Source organism: Centruroides vittatus, unplaced genomic scaffold, assembly GCF_030686945.1.
Source record: "Centruroides vittatus isolate TY-2023 unplaced genomic scaffold, ASM3068694v2 scaffold_386, whole genome shotgun sequence".
In the NCBI taxonomy this organism is placed as follows: domain Eukaryota; kingdom Metazoa; phylum Arthropoda; class Arachnida; order Scorpiones; family Buthidae; genus Centruroides; species Centruroides vittatus.
The window spans coordinates 245,085-259,726 of NW_027122706.1; the positions used below are offsets into that span (position 1 = coordinate 245,085).

At 29.3% G+C, this 14,642-nt stretch overlaps 1 protein-coding gene across 1 annotated transcript; it reads left to right on the plus strand.

Moving 5' to 3' along the window:
• The first annotated feature begins 4,525 nt into the window (after positions 1–4,525).
• Positions 4,526–14,191, plus strand: LOC136988918 (heat shock 70 kDa protein 12A-like). The gene is made up of 8 exons (XM_067286931.1): positions 4,526–4,800; positions 7,673–7,796; positions 11,270–11,916; positions 12,113–12,288; positions 12,361–12,582; positions 12,650–12,830; positions 12,918–13,255; positions 13,345–14,191. The coding sequence occupies exons 1-8, from the start codon at positions 4,602–4,604 to the stop codon at positions 14,101–14,103; spliced, it is 2,646 nt and encodes an 881-aa protein (XP_067143032.1). The 5' UTR covers positions 4,526–4,601; the 3' UTR covers positions 14,104–14,191.
• The last annotated feature ends 451 nt before the right edge of the window (positions 14,192–14,642 follow it).

Genomic DNA, 14,642 nt, shown 5'->3' on the forward strand with positions numbered 1-14,642 from the left:
ATTATTTAAAGGCAAATTCTAATTTAAATGAAAAATCAGTAAGTAAAAAAACAGCTTGTTTTTTCAGGCAACAGACAATCCGGAATTACATTCTGAATTGCTTAAAATTTGCCAATACGTTTTCAACTCCCGCACACAATGCCACCACTGAAAAAGTATAAGTCTGGTGGAATCTCAGTGGACAGATGAACGAAACAGAATGGCAATTGAAACAGAAAAAGTCTGTTTATGGTAAAATTCAACTTTAACAATCGTAATTGTTTAGGATTTTATGATGAAATCTGAAGAAACAACTGCTTAACAGAGTCAGCACACCAGAAAAATATGATTTCGTGCAGCAACCTTAATTAAAATGTGAACAACTAAGTTTGTGTTTCAAAAGTACTTCTGAAAAAATGTTAGTATTCGTAAGGGTTTATATTTGAAAAGCATTCGTATTTGTAAAGGTTCAATAAAAAATCCTTTTTTTACAAAATTTTTTATCCTCCTATAGGTCCTATTGTTTACTTTTTCCTACAGGAATTGCATCTGGTTATTTGGTAACCCTAAATTACAACAGCGAATAAAATTAACTGTACTTTTTATTTTTTTAATCTTGCTATTTTACTTTAAGTTTTAAAGACATTAAAATTCAAGATCTTGTGAATCAAATAGGTTCATAAAATTCATAAATAAGAGATTTAATTTACAAAAGCACATTATATAAATTGTTATTTACTGTAAATAAATAATTAAATATTATAATAAAATTGAAATTTGTAAAATAACTTAAAAATGAGATAGGGACTAAAAGTAGTTAAGCATTAATAAAAATGTCTGGAGAGTTTTACAAGCATTAACAAAACTAAAGTTAGAATGTAGGCCTGTATCGGGCATTGCACCACTATTTTCTTTTCTCAATTTTACGCTTCGTAAAATATTAAGAAAAGCATTACATTATTATACGAACAATATCCGTATTTCTCGCTACTAAACCAACTGAATTTCAAAATATCAGAAAGGAAAACATGGTCTTTAAGTACATCCATACGCGTTAATTAAATCAAAGTCAAATTTATTATTTTATCATTAGAATAGAAACAAAAAAAACATTACTGTAAAAGTTATTATAATGTGAATATTTAAAAACATAACCTATGTAAACTTCTGTTATGGTGCATAAAGAAGTCTACGGGATTAATTTGACAGGTATAAGAAAACAGAATTAACAATAGATCTATATCGTAGCAAAAGATCCTTATAACACTCGAAAAATATTTATTTTAATGAGATTTTGCTATTTATAAATAATAATTAATTTATATAAACATTAATATTAAAATTAAATTACGATATATCCAGTGGCGCATTTAGAAACAAGGCGCACCCAGGCCCACGATATGTAGATGCTCCAAACTATGCAAACTATGTAAATTGCATTTTTACAGATTTTGAAATATTGAAAGGACAAAGGGCACTGCTATTGAAAATCCGTCATTAAAGCAAGAAAGTTTTACTTTTTTACGATGACTATTAAAATACTACGTATATTTAAATTTAAAACCATAGATTAAACAGAAAATAAAAGTTAATTTTCACAAACGAGTTTGATGTTATTGAAAACGAAACTGGAAGGTAGCATCACCTCATGATAGCTCGACATTTTTGTTGACCGGATGAAATGTAAGAAGGGCCATCGAAAAGTCTATATCGGTAGAGTGGACCCTTTTGCCCCCTTTTTGAACAAATTAAACACGTAGAGAATATTTCTTTATTAATAAATAACAATCTTAACATTAATTGAAGGGGATAGGAACCACTACCAGCCTCTGCCCAGGAAAAAATCCTCAGCCTCCCCCTTGATGGCCCAGTTTGAAGTTTGAACATTAAGTAACTAGATTTCACACACACAAAAAAAGAAGAAAAAAGAAAACAAAAAGTAATCTAGTTAATGCACTTCTTTACTAGAATTGTTTCTAATTAACCTACTAATGATGGGATTTCTAAGAGTAATAATAATATAATGTTTTCTTTTATTAAATATATTGAAGATTTTTAAAAATTAAACAATGTTAATGAATTATAAATATATATTTTTTCATCTTCTTTTATTCTCATCTTCTTATATTTTCTTATTAATTAAATATAGCCTATATATATTTGTATTTTTAAATACAATTAGCGATATTGCTGTAATTTAATAAAAAAAAGTATTTTAGAATATCATCTATAAAAATAAAATATTCATTATTATCCTACTACGTGAAATATTCAGACCAATGCTGATTGAGACAATGACGACTTAGTTAAGGAAGTTAATGTAGCTTCATTTAATTCATTATTTTCTATATAAATAATTATTTAAATATAGATTTATTAATTCTTTACTGGATTTCAAATAATTAATAAACGAAATAAATCTTTTAAATGAATATAAAATTTTTAATATATAACACAGTATTACATCTAAAAGAAGATAATTAACATCTTTGTCGTTTACATGAAGGCTATTCTTATATCTTACAGTCTTTTGATATAGAAAGTGAGTCATAGTCTCCTGAATATAATGCTCAGTCACTGGAATTAAGCATCGCAATCTGCTACTTCGTCAGCAGTTTTGTTTCTGCATCATCTATGATCACAAATATTAAGAGGAAAAAGGAGAAAAACAAACCAACCGTAGCCTGTTGCGTGCAAATAATTTACTTACGAAGACGTTTAATATGATTGTAAAGATTAGTTTGATACAATTGGAATTAATATAATAAAATTTATGATAAGTACTGTACTTATACGAATGTTATAATACCTTGCATTTGAAAATTTGTTTAAGCTAGTGTTATGTTTTTATCAGCAATGTTAATAGTATTGGAAAGATTTAAAGATACATTTATTTTAATATGCCATAAAACGCTTTTTCTCTTTAATTAAAAGACTTTTTTAAAGATGACCGAATGATTGGCATGAAAAAGGCCTTGCTTCCACTCTTCCAGGAGTTAAGAGGCCTTTTTCACGCGTATCATAAATTCGATCAAGCCCACAATGGGTCAGCTGAAAGTGAGGTATGGAGACCAGGATATTTAGATCAAATTTCCCACGAAAATTTTAAAAAATCCCACTCAGACTCGAACTTTTTAGAAGGTTTTTTTTTAACATATTTAGTAATCAAGTTAGTTTTGTATTATGTGTAAGATTTATTTGTAAGATTTTTCTTAAGCTTTTAATTCTGAGAATTATATAATATTTATTTAATTTGAATAAACCTTGTACGCTTGTTTTCTTGGTACGTAATTAACGCGAAAAGCGCAGTTGTTGTAAATAATTATTGGAATTTATAGAGAAGACAGATTGATTATAATATATTTAATAATCACATATACTTTTTATATCACTATCTACAAAATGAAAATCAAATTTAATCTGCAAGTATTCAAAAGTTCTCATTTTAATTATAAATTAATAAGGAGATGATTGAGAATAAATTTCTGAAAAATGGACCATTTTTAAATGCTACTAAATAATGTATAAAATTTATTAAAAATTAAATATTAATATTAATTTATTATTCATTTTGAAATTTCGTTTTTCTTCATATTCAATTAAATTAGGTTTTATGGTTAACGATTCATAGGATTTTACGTCTGGGATTCATTCTCCTTAATGATATATACGCTATAATTTTTAATTAATCCAAATTTAGTTTCAATTAAATCCAGAAATATAAATGGATTTAATAACAAATTAACTTATATGTGGCCTAGGGGAAAATCTCGAGTTCCCCCTCTCGAAGACCCTCGTTCTATTAAAAACTGAGTTGTTTGTTTTTTATTGTAACTAGTTCATAAAATTTAATTTAATCTGTTTTATCTTTATTAAAAAAAGATACAACAGGCTTACAAATTTATAAACAAGCTATTGTTTTAAAAATACTTCCTGATTTCAACTGGTTGCATCTTATTTCCTGAAACATTTCGCTTATTACAGACGTTATAATTTCCTGTGTGCATCCAGTTCTAAATTATAGCTTGGCCAACGAGTGTGAAATTTGTTTAAAATAAACTATAACCAAACTTTCAGTCACAAGAGAAGAATGGAATGTGTGGGGCGAAGTTTAAAGCGGTGCTAAGTACCATAAATCATTGAGAATTGGATCCGAGGCGTTTTCTTACTTTCTCAATCTATGCATTTCGTCATTCTATGACAAGTTAAGATAATGCTGAACGTGTTTACAAACTAAATCATATATTATCATTTTTTAAAAAAAAAAAAAAAAAAAAATAAGGAAGAAAGTAAATGTAACTTTGAAAATGAATCGCATTTTCTAACGTTAATATTCAAATATACAGAAATTATTATCCAAGAGACAGATATTTTAAGAATAAAATATAAAGTTTTTCGTATGTTTTTCGTGTAATCTCTCGAATTTCCTAAGAATTCAACGGAGCGTATAAAATTCAAGTTCAAGCACAAACACCAAGGTCGTTGGAAGGAAGGAAAAAGCGCGCGAACTGTAGCGAAAAAAATCACTCCATTTACGTGATATCAGGACATTTAGTTTTCTTCTAACGTGTAGTTTGTAAGGAACATATGCCAGAGCCACGGATAATAAGTGGGATTTAAGTATGGTTCACGAAGAAAACATGGAACCATCTTTTCAACGCAGACGTATAACAACTGCTATGTTAAATAGTTTACCCGAATCTCTCGTAGATCCAATATCTGAATTCAGCACGAATCAGCATCACTCGAATGATTTAAATATGTTTCCTTCAGAATTTTCTACTAAAACGAGCATTAACATGTTAAGTTTTCAAAACGGAGGTGAGTTAGAATTGTAATTATTTACACATTCCTTTTAACAGATTAAAAAATATATTGATTATATGTATTTGATTATTATCAGTATACATAAGTTTAAAAATTAATTTTAATTATTAAAAATTGTCATATCTTGAGGTGAACAGTAGCAAGAACGTGTATATATATATTTTTTTTAAATTACAAATTAAATTATAAAAATAAAACATTCAACAGTTAATTTAAATCAAATGAAATATTGTATTTCTGAAATGTAATTTCTCCATTTAATATATAAAATTTTAGTCCATTTTTATTTACAGAAATGCACTTAATTTGGACTTAAATTGATACAGATTAAACACGCACCAGTTTAATTCAGAAACCATTTTTGATAATTTTTATTAAACATAATATGGGTCAGTCTTTTACAAATGTTTTTATAGCTTCTGAGTATAGTATGTAAATTCATACAGAATTTTAAAATGCATAACAAAAAGTACACACGGTTAGATAGATTTATATTGTGTTATAAATTTTAATTTAATCTAGATTTACATTTGTTTAAATTCTTATAATTCTGGTTCACATTTTCTATTCGATCATCAGATTTTTATTAATTTTTGTAGTTTAAATTTATGAACTCTATTTTATTTACGGATGCGCTCTGATTCTCTCAGGACAGCATCAAAAAGAGAGAGAGAGAGAGAGAGAGAGAGAGAGAGAGAGAGAAAAAAAAAGGATTTTAGAACATCGAATATTTAACAACAATATTTGAATATTAAATTAACATTTTGCTGTCAAATTTTCACATTTTCAGTTCTTATAGTTGATTCTTTATCAGTTTTGTTCATCGATGAGATAAAATGTCGTAAGAATTAGAAACACGCGGAAGAGTAATGGAGTTACTGTGCTTTTTTTTCTGTGTTACTCACCTGTATATTTCTTTTGTGAAATGGGTGGCGATAGTCCACCTTTCATTTATCGTGTTGGTTGATATAACCGTTATACATAACCCCGACCCAACTAATTGAACCGAGAAGTTCGTCAGTGCGTACATGCAGCTGCAAAATTTCTATCATAAAGTGATAAACCTATGTATTTTAGCTCTTACTATGTTTCTTTGAAAATATTGGGACATTTATCTATCAGCAACAGACATGTATGCTACAGACAGTGGTAAGTTATATAATTTAAGAATTAATTCAAAATGTATAGGCCTATATTATTAGTAATTTAAAAAAAAATCTTTATAAAATTATATATTTTATGATTAAAATGCAGCCTAGTTCTATGCTATAGTTGTATGAAAGCAGCCCATAAAAGCATAATCACACGTTAAAATTATCATGCTGCATATTAATTTAGTCAGAGTTTCACCGAGTTAAGGAAAACTTATAACTTAAATAAGAACAGAATATTTAATTTTCTCCATAATGGTGACTTACAACGAAATTTCTTGTTCTGGATTTATGATGCGATACATAATTGAGGGCGTTATCTGTTACTGAACTTAAATTTAACACTTGAATTGAACAATGAGGGTTTTGCACGTTAACAATGCTTTTAAATGACAAGATATTAAATTCTATTTATATCATGATTCACTTATTTCCTCGTGAAAGACATTAGAAAATCTTCAAATTAAAGTTGATATTTAAAAGAATAATGCTTACAAGATTAATATTTCTAAATTTTTAAAATATTTTTATTAAATAATTTAAACACTAAAATTTCCAATTTATAAATATATTTATCCTAAATCACTGGTATTAGGGCTTAAGAAAACATATTTATCTAAATGAAGCTGTGGTATTGGCAGTATTTACACTGCCGAACCTTGAAAACTGACAGCGCGACTGGACAACATCGTTTCTCCACTTAGAATCTGCAAGGTGTCATGAGGATCCCTCGTGACATCTGCTGACAGTTGGTGGAAACTTTCACTGGTGGTCGTAATTTACAGTATTCATTAAGGGGTTCAGCCCTTCAACCTTTCTGAATTTTAGGAGCAGTGAGAGTTCAGATCGTATTACACAGATTGTGTGGTATCAGGTGGTGTTCTTCGAGGTTCTATTACTTTCTTTCTCGATCGGGCTCTAGTAAGGTAAGGTTTTTGCATTCCGTATCTTTCAAATCTAAATTATTTTTATCCTAATTAAAAACATAAGAGTATTATCAGTATTGTTTATCTTTCTTCTCTTTCTTTTATATTTAATATTTGCGAATTAACAGCTCGTTAACAGCGGATATATTTTTGTACGTACTGTACTGTACTTTAATTTAAAGATTAAGTACATTTAACATTTTAAATTTTTGTAAAAACAAATTGGCATAATTTTTTTTAATGATTTTAAAATATTTTATCTTAAACATTTTACTATAAATGGAATTTTGATAATAGAATATCTAAGTTACATAGTTTTTTATGCGCTAATACGCCCACTGTCAATAAAACACCTGCTGTATAATATTGTTACATATATCAACTTTAACCTAAAAATAGTTGATGTAATGAAGTTTATATTATTATTAGAAATTGAAAGTATTTAATTTCAGTTAAACTGAATTAGAATAAAGTAAAACTTGAGCAAATGCTAATTTTCTTTCCTTTCTTTTTATCACTAATAGAAATGATAACAAATTTCTCTGGGTAAAAGAGCTGTTAGAAAATTCCTAAAGTGAGCTGACATGAGTAAACAGGAAGGAACAATAAATGAGTTCCTGAACTTTCTTCTTAAATTACTAAATACTGTATATCTATATCTCTGTACATGTTTGTTTATTTTGTCATCTCTGTTGAAGAACATTCCTTTATGTTATTAAAACAGTTTCAAAACTTTACATAAAAGTTATTTAATAAGTTTTTTAAAAAATAATTTAATTATTTTTTCAGTAGGAGGAAAATTCTGTCAATTGGATCATTCGTTGCCAAACGAAAGCTGTGTCAAAAACCAAGCCATTTCCCAGTTTAATTTGTTTCCGAATAAACAATTTTTAAAGGAAAATACCGACGGAAGGTATTTATAATTAAAAATAAACAAATTTATAATGTTAAATATTAAATAAGCATTAAAATTACGTTATTCAATGTTTAGAATAATGTAATTTTCTAATTTCTAATAACGTATATACATACTTTTAAGTTAGATATATGCTTAATTTACATTTTCAATATAGAAAACATATCATATTTATTATAATTTATCAAAAATATACAAAATTTTAAACGTTAATTGTTTATTAAACTTTAGTATTTGTAAAAGTCATCAATTTTCGAAAGTTTTTAAATTAATTGGTGTTATTTTGAAATTGTTGTATCTATCGAAACTCTTAAAATAACATCAGCTGATTTCGGTAATATGGTTCATATCGGTACTTACGTTTATTGTTTTCTTATTACTTTAAGCTTATAACTTCGCAATATAGTTTAATTTTTGGACTGAAATTTGAAAAAAACTGTAGACTTATAAATTCCCACTGTCGTCCGTCTGCCTGTCTGTCTTTCCTTAATACCGAGAACGGAGTTAGATAGATAAAAGACGAGACCATGTATGAAAACCTGTAAAGTAGGAGACCCCGATTAACTATATATAAACTTCCGATGTAAACCGGAAGTCACGTTACTTCAATTCAAAATGTGTTAGATAGATGACCGGCACGACTCTATATTAAAGGAAAAGTATGAAATACAGGGGTAAGCCACTACTAATTTAAAAATGGAGAGCATATATTTTAAATTAAATAAATTAAAAATATGATTAAAAATTGAATTGCAGCTCGGCATTGTGACGATGTTACAATAAATAATTGCGCATTATTATCGTTTTGCCGTTGAATAGTACATTTCGAAAACAAATATAAGTCTATACAGAATGAAATATGCAAAAATAAAACAGTAATAATAATACATCTAATTAATATTGTAATAGTTTTTCAATTTGTTATTGTTCAATTTATTAACAGAGATGAACTAGCCACTGTAGTTACTCAGCTGAATTAATCAATGTCTCTTTAACAGTGGGTTTAGCGTTAAACTTCACCCACTGTTAAAGATGCCCATTGATTAGTTCATAATTAACTAATTTTCTATTACTTTAAAAAAAAATTATACATGTTAATACTACACTGTTAAATTTTATCTAAATTTGTTCACATACAAGAATATTGGGCAATCGAATATTGTGCGCTTCATGTAAATTTTGCATTTTAAAAATACATTTACTTATATAAGTTACTAGAAACAAATTTTCAACACATACTATGTATAGACCTATACACAAACAGTATTAATTCGAATTTAAAGGACATTTTTCTCACTTGTCTAAGAAGACTTGGGATGCGTTTTAAATGCGTTTCTTAAAGTTATTCGTTATCACTCATTAAAAGTCCAGATATAATATTATATTTCATTTATTCTTTAATAAATTCGTTTAAATTATATTTATTTCTAAATAAAAATATTCAAGATATTGAATAGTTACAAGATATATTTTCGGGTAATAGATTTTAATTAATACGATTCGTTTCGAGATAAGATTAAGTCAGTAAATAATACTTCAAAATTTAAACCTTATTTGTTTGTTTAATGATAGATATATTTTCCTACATCCACTATCGTAACTAGAACCGATATTAGGAGGGCTAATCAGAACGTGCAAAAACCTACATTCACTCTGTATCACTGTGGATGAATAACTTAATATTGTATAGTCTAAGTGAGTTAGTCACATTCAAATCTAATTTGAGTTTTTCTTGATTTATTTTACTTACAACGGTAATGGAGCCCAGCCCCTGAACTCCTCCTTGGTTACGCTCTGTATTATACGATATACGGATTTACTATACAGTTGACTTCGTTTTTACGATCTAATTAGGCCTAGTTCTTGGAGAGCTGTCCTATTTCTGATAAGCCTAGTGCCGTAAATTGGGATTACGTTCTAGAAAGTTTAGTTTTTAACGTATAATGCCATAAAAAGTTGCCGACAAAAAATACGGCACATAAATAAAGACATTTCGTACAATAATAATGTCAGTAGTAAAAGTGGGCGGTCCTAAAGCGGAATCTACAGTACATCCCGACATGTAGCAATGTGCGCGGCCGCACCCCGATTTCCTCTTAGAATCTTTAACGCACCACGTGTCCAAACATATTCCGATTCGTGGAATGCCAGCATGCGGTATTATCGAATAATTCTGAATTATTCACTCATTTTTTAAGTTTGCTTGATCACCAATCATTCTGGATGATCGATACCGGATTAACGAATTTCTACTGTATCTACATTGTATTAATAAGCATATATCACACAAAAATGCGATATTAGCAATTAGGCGTATTTTCCCTAACACTAATAAATGAACAAGATAGATAAAGGAAAGTGACACGTAAATAAAGTCACTTTTTGTTTCTGTCTCTCCGTCCTATGGACTTTACTCCTTCTAAATCAGTGGTTCTCAACCGACGTCCATGTAAGATTACTGGGGGTCTACAGAAAAAAAAATACCGAATTGGGGGTTCACGGTGATATTTTAGTGGTCTATAGGGTAATTCTACTTCAGAACAATTGTTTTACTGAGAATTAAATTTCTACAGTATAGGCTATATATTGTCAATTTCGTTATTACTCATTTCTTGCATAAGGGTTAAAATATAAATTATTTAAAATATTGAATACGTATACGATATATATAGCTCATTGACAAAGGTCAAAGAGAGATTATAAAGCCGGGGTTTGTTAGGAGAATCTTGTACCATCAGCGTTGAGACTTGACAGTGATATTTCTGAACGTTTTCCTTCCTTTTCTTTTTATTAGTGAAAAATATAAGGTTTTTTTTCTAGGCAAAGTCTATGGGAGGTCCACAAAAAAATAAGAGGAAAAGAGGTCCATGGATAAAAAAAAGGTTGAGAACCACTGTTTTAAATCATACTCACCGGCCAGCTGAATCGGATATATAGGGCCCCGTTCCTTACCACCCAGGACATCCCATTGTGGCTTTACTGAACCTGCGATGGGCCTGAAAAAGGCTCTCTTACTGCCCACAGTACGGAAACAGGCAAAATTGAAAAAAAAAAAAAACTATAAGAAAAGGATCATACTAAAATCCATACTAATTTTATTTTTAAAAATGCAATGATAAATGGTTGTGTTTATGATCATAGCTTATGATTATGTCAATGAAAAAATACAGTATATAATTAATATTTATCACTCATGTTTTCAAACTTTATTTCTTTTTAAGTACATACATATCAACAGCAAAAATTTAAGTGACGGTATTAGTTTCCATTTCTTGATAATCTAAAAGTATAACTTTAGAGAAAACAGAAAAGGAAAATTAAATAAAAAATTCACCAACATTTATTATGAAAAATATTAAATTATGATTATTTTTGAAATTAGTTTATGTTTAATTAAAAATGAAATAAACAAAATAATTTATTTTATATTTAAAAGATAGTTACTCATTAATTAAATATTATCAATTTAGGTACCAGTATCCCTGGCAAAGAGAATATAGTATTTTAAGGAAAAACATAAGTGGCTCTCGCTTTCGGTCATTTTGTAAATCAATGTTGTCTGAAACTGAAACACAAACTTCAATAGAATTTCCGAGAAAAGCAGATTCAGAGCCTACTCAAGCATTAAAGAGTCCTCCATTAGTCAAAGAAATGATGAAGAAGATGGCCAGTTATCCTAGTGGAAGTAATATGATTGAGAATGAAACGTATAATCAAAGTAACAAAAGTATTAAGAAACAGATTCCTGTGACTAGTGAAAACGTAAATCGCAACCAAAGATTTTTGTGGTATAATCAAAAACAATTTTCTCAATCTCCCCCTAAACCTCCAAGATGTCTTCAAGCAGGAAAATCTGGTAAAGAGACTAGAGATTTAGGTATTCAGAATGATAATCTAATTGAAGAAGTCCAGGAAGATAAAAGTGATCATAATTCTTCGATTTTGGATGGAGCCGTGGTTGCGGGAATTGGAAATGGTTCGGTTGATTCTGGTACCTCATCTCCACATCAGTCTTATTTAGTAGTGGTTGCTATAGATTTTGGTACCACATACAGTGGCTATGCGTTTAGTTTTACACATGATCCAGATAATATCCATATGATGAGAAAATGGGAAGGTAAAGAAATTATATTAATATTTTATCATTTTTAATTTAAAACAAAACTATATTTAGAACTATTTATGAATGCATAGAAATTAGACTTGATAAACTTTTTTAAAATATTTGAGTAGATCATAATGACTATAGCTTGTACTTCAAGGTAATTTTATATATATACAAAAATTTTCAAAATATTCCACATTTTTTATAGGAGGGGATCCAGGAATTATTACTCAAAAAACTCCTACTATTTTGCTTATGACTTCGGAAGGAGATTTTCATTCATTTGGATATACAGCTAGAGATTTTTATCATGACATGGACCCTCAAGAAGCTAGGAAGTGGCTTTATTTCGAAAAATTTAAGATGACTCTCCATAATATAGAGGTCTGAACATTTATTTTTAATGATCCAATTCATATAATTAAACAAGGTAAATGGTAATATTTTAAAATTTAGAATTTAAGCAGAGAAACTAGAATAACAGCAACAAATGGTAAATCGATGTCAGCTCTAACGATTTTCGCCCACGCTCTACGATACTTCAAAGAACATGCTTTACAAGAGCTATCTGATCAAGCGGCCACTCGACTCCTCGACGATGATATTCGTTGGGTTGTGACTGTTCCAGCAATATGGAGGCAACCAGCTAAACAATTCATGAGGGCAGCTGCTTATCAAGTAATTTCAAGTGCCATCCTTTCAATGACACACAATCAAAAGTTGTAAATCATTCAATTTTTTTCAGGCGGGAATAGCATCTCCGGATTTTCCAGAGCAATTACTAATTGCTCTAGAACCCGAAGCAGCATCTATCTATTGCCGAAAACTTCGTGTTTATCAGTTAGTCCCTAATGAACCTTCACCTCAAAAATTGATTCAAAAACCCAATAATGGAGCTATGGATCCTGTGGTAATAGAAACTAATGGTAATATTTTAAAATGTTTTTCCGTTATTGATATTTAATAAAATAAACTGTTAATACATCATCTATAAAAATCATTTATTTTTAAAGGTATACGCTATTCTGTTGTGGATTGTGGAGGAGGTACTGTAGATATAACTGTTCACGAATTACTTGATCAGCAAGGTACTTTAAAAGAATTGCACAAAGCCACTGGAGGTCCATTTGGATCCGTTGGGATAGATAAAGAGTTTTTAAAGCTTCTTGATAATATTTTTGGTGAAGAAATCATGCTTCAATATCGCACAAAGCGCCCAGCTGGTTTTGTCGATTTAATGATAGCTTTCGAAGCTAGAAAACGAAACGCAAGTCCTTATAAAAACAATCCACTAAACATTTCTTTGCCATTTTCGTTTATCGACTTTTACAAGAAAACTAAAGGCTATTCTGTACGTTTAAACAGTTAATTTTTCATTACGGACACAATATTTCTATTCTACAATTAAAAATCACTAACGTAAGATAATCTTCTTTTTAGGTTGAAGCAGCAATTCGCAAATTTAACGATCCTAATATCAAGTGGTCATCTCAAGGAATGCTCCGGTTAAGTCAAGAAGCCATGCTTGGATTATTCGAACCAACTATTAACGCCATCAAAGATCAAATTACAAAAGTATTGGAACGTATACCAAAAATAGCTTACTTATTTTTAGTTGGAGGATTTGCTGAATCTCAAGTTCTACAATATGCAATTCGTGGTGCGTTTTCTCATAAATTGAAAGTTGTTATTCCTCAAGGCGTAAGTTTAGCTATCCTTAGGGGTGCTGTGTTATTTGGTTTGGATCCAGGAATCGTCAACATACGCAGATCACGAATGACTTATGGCGTTGGAGTACTCAACAGATTTGTTCATGGTTATCACTTACCAGAAAAAATGATAGTGAAAGATGGTGTAGAATGGTGCACGGATGTTTTTGATAGATTTGTAGTTGCAGATCAATCGGTTGCCCAAGGTGACGTTGTTGTTAGAAGTTACGCTCCAGCTCGTTCTTCTCAGTCTAAAAGTGTTATTCACATATTTTCTAGTAGTTCTCATAACGTTCGTTATGTTACGGATGAAGGAGTGAAAAAATGTGGTACTTTAGTGTTAGATTTACCGCGTTCCACTGCAGAAATTCGAGGAGCAAAGAGAGAAATTCTAACAAGGATGATGTTTGGAGAAACGGAAATTAAAGTTACCGCTCTTGATGTTGCTACAGGAAAATGCGTTCGCGCCGAAATTGATTTCTTAAGTTGACTTTTTAAATAAGTTTATCAAATATATCTGTATTATAAAATATTTTAAATGCCAATAAACATTTTATCAATAACTGAAGTTAATACCAAATCGTAACAAATTTAAATAACATCAACTTGAAGATTCATTATAAAATGATTCCACAATAAAATAATTTAGGTTCCTTCTTTTTTCAAGGCTCAATAAATCAGTTAAAAGAAAAATGTAATATGAAAAATAACTAGATAAGAATCACAACTACAAACATGAGTTGGGAGTGACGGTGACGTATACAATACAAAACTAATGAGGTTTGTTCTTTTCCAATGCTCAATGAATCTCCAGGAAATAGAAATAAATTTTAAATATATTAAGTTAGATTTAAATATAACTGAATTTAATTCCATTTGCACACTATACACTCTATACCAAGGTAAAGGTGGATTTAGGGGATATGCAGGGTGCAGCCATTATGGTTTTTCCAAGTAAAGCAGGTTATGTCAGTTAGTAAAAACTTTTAAGTCATATTGTTTCCTTTCTTCATCCCCTCTAAAGACTTT

Bases quoted from the DNA above. Each gene is read 5' to 3' on its own strand.
- LOC136988918 (XM_067286931.1), top strand. From the start codon at position 4,602: ATGGTTCACGAAGAAAACATGGAACCATCTTTTCAACGCAGACGTATA. The intron at 4,801-7,672 runs GTGAGTTAGAAT...TTATTTTTTCAG, and splicing joins GTTAAGTTTTCAAAACGGAG to TAGGAGGAAAATTCTGTCAA. The intron at 11,917-12,112 runs GTAAAGAAATTA...CATTTTTTATAG, and splicing joins TATGATGAGAAAATGGGAAG to GAGGGGATCCAGGAATTATT.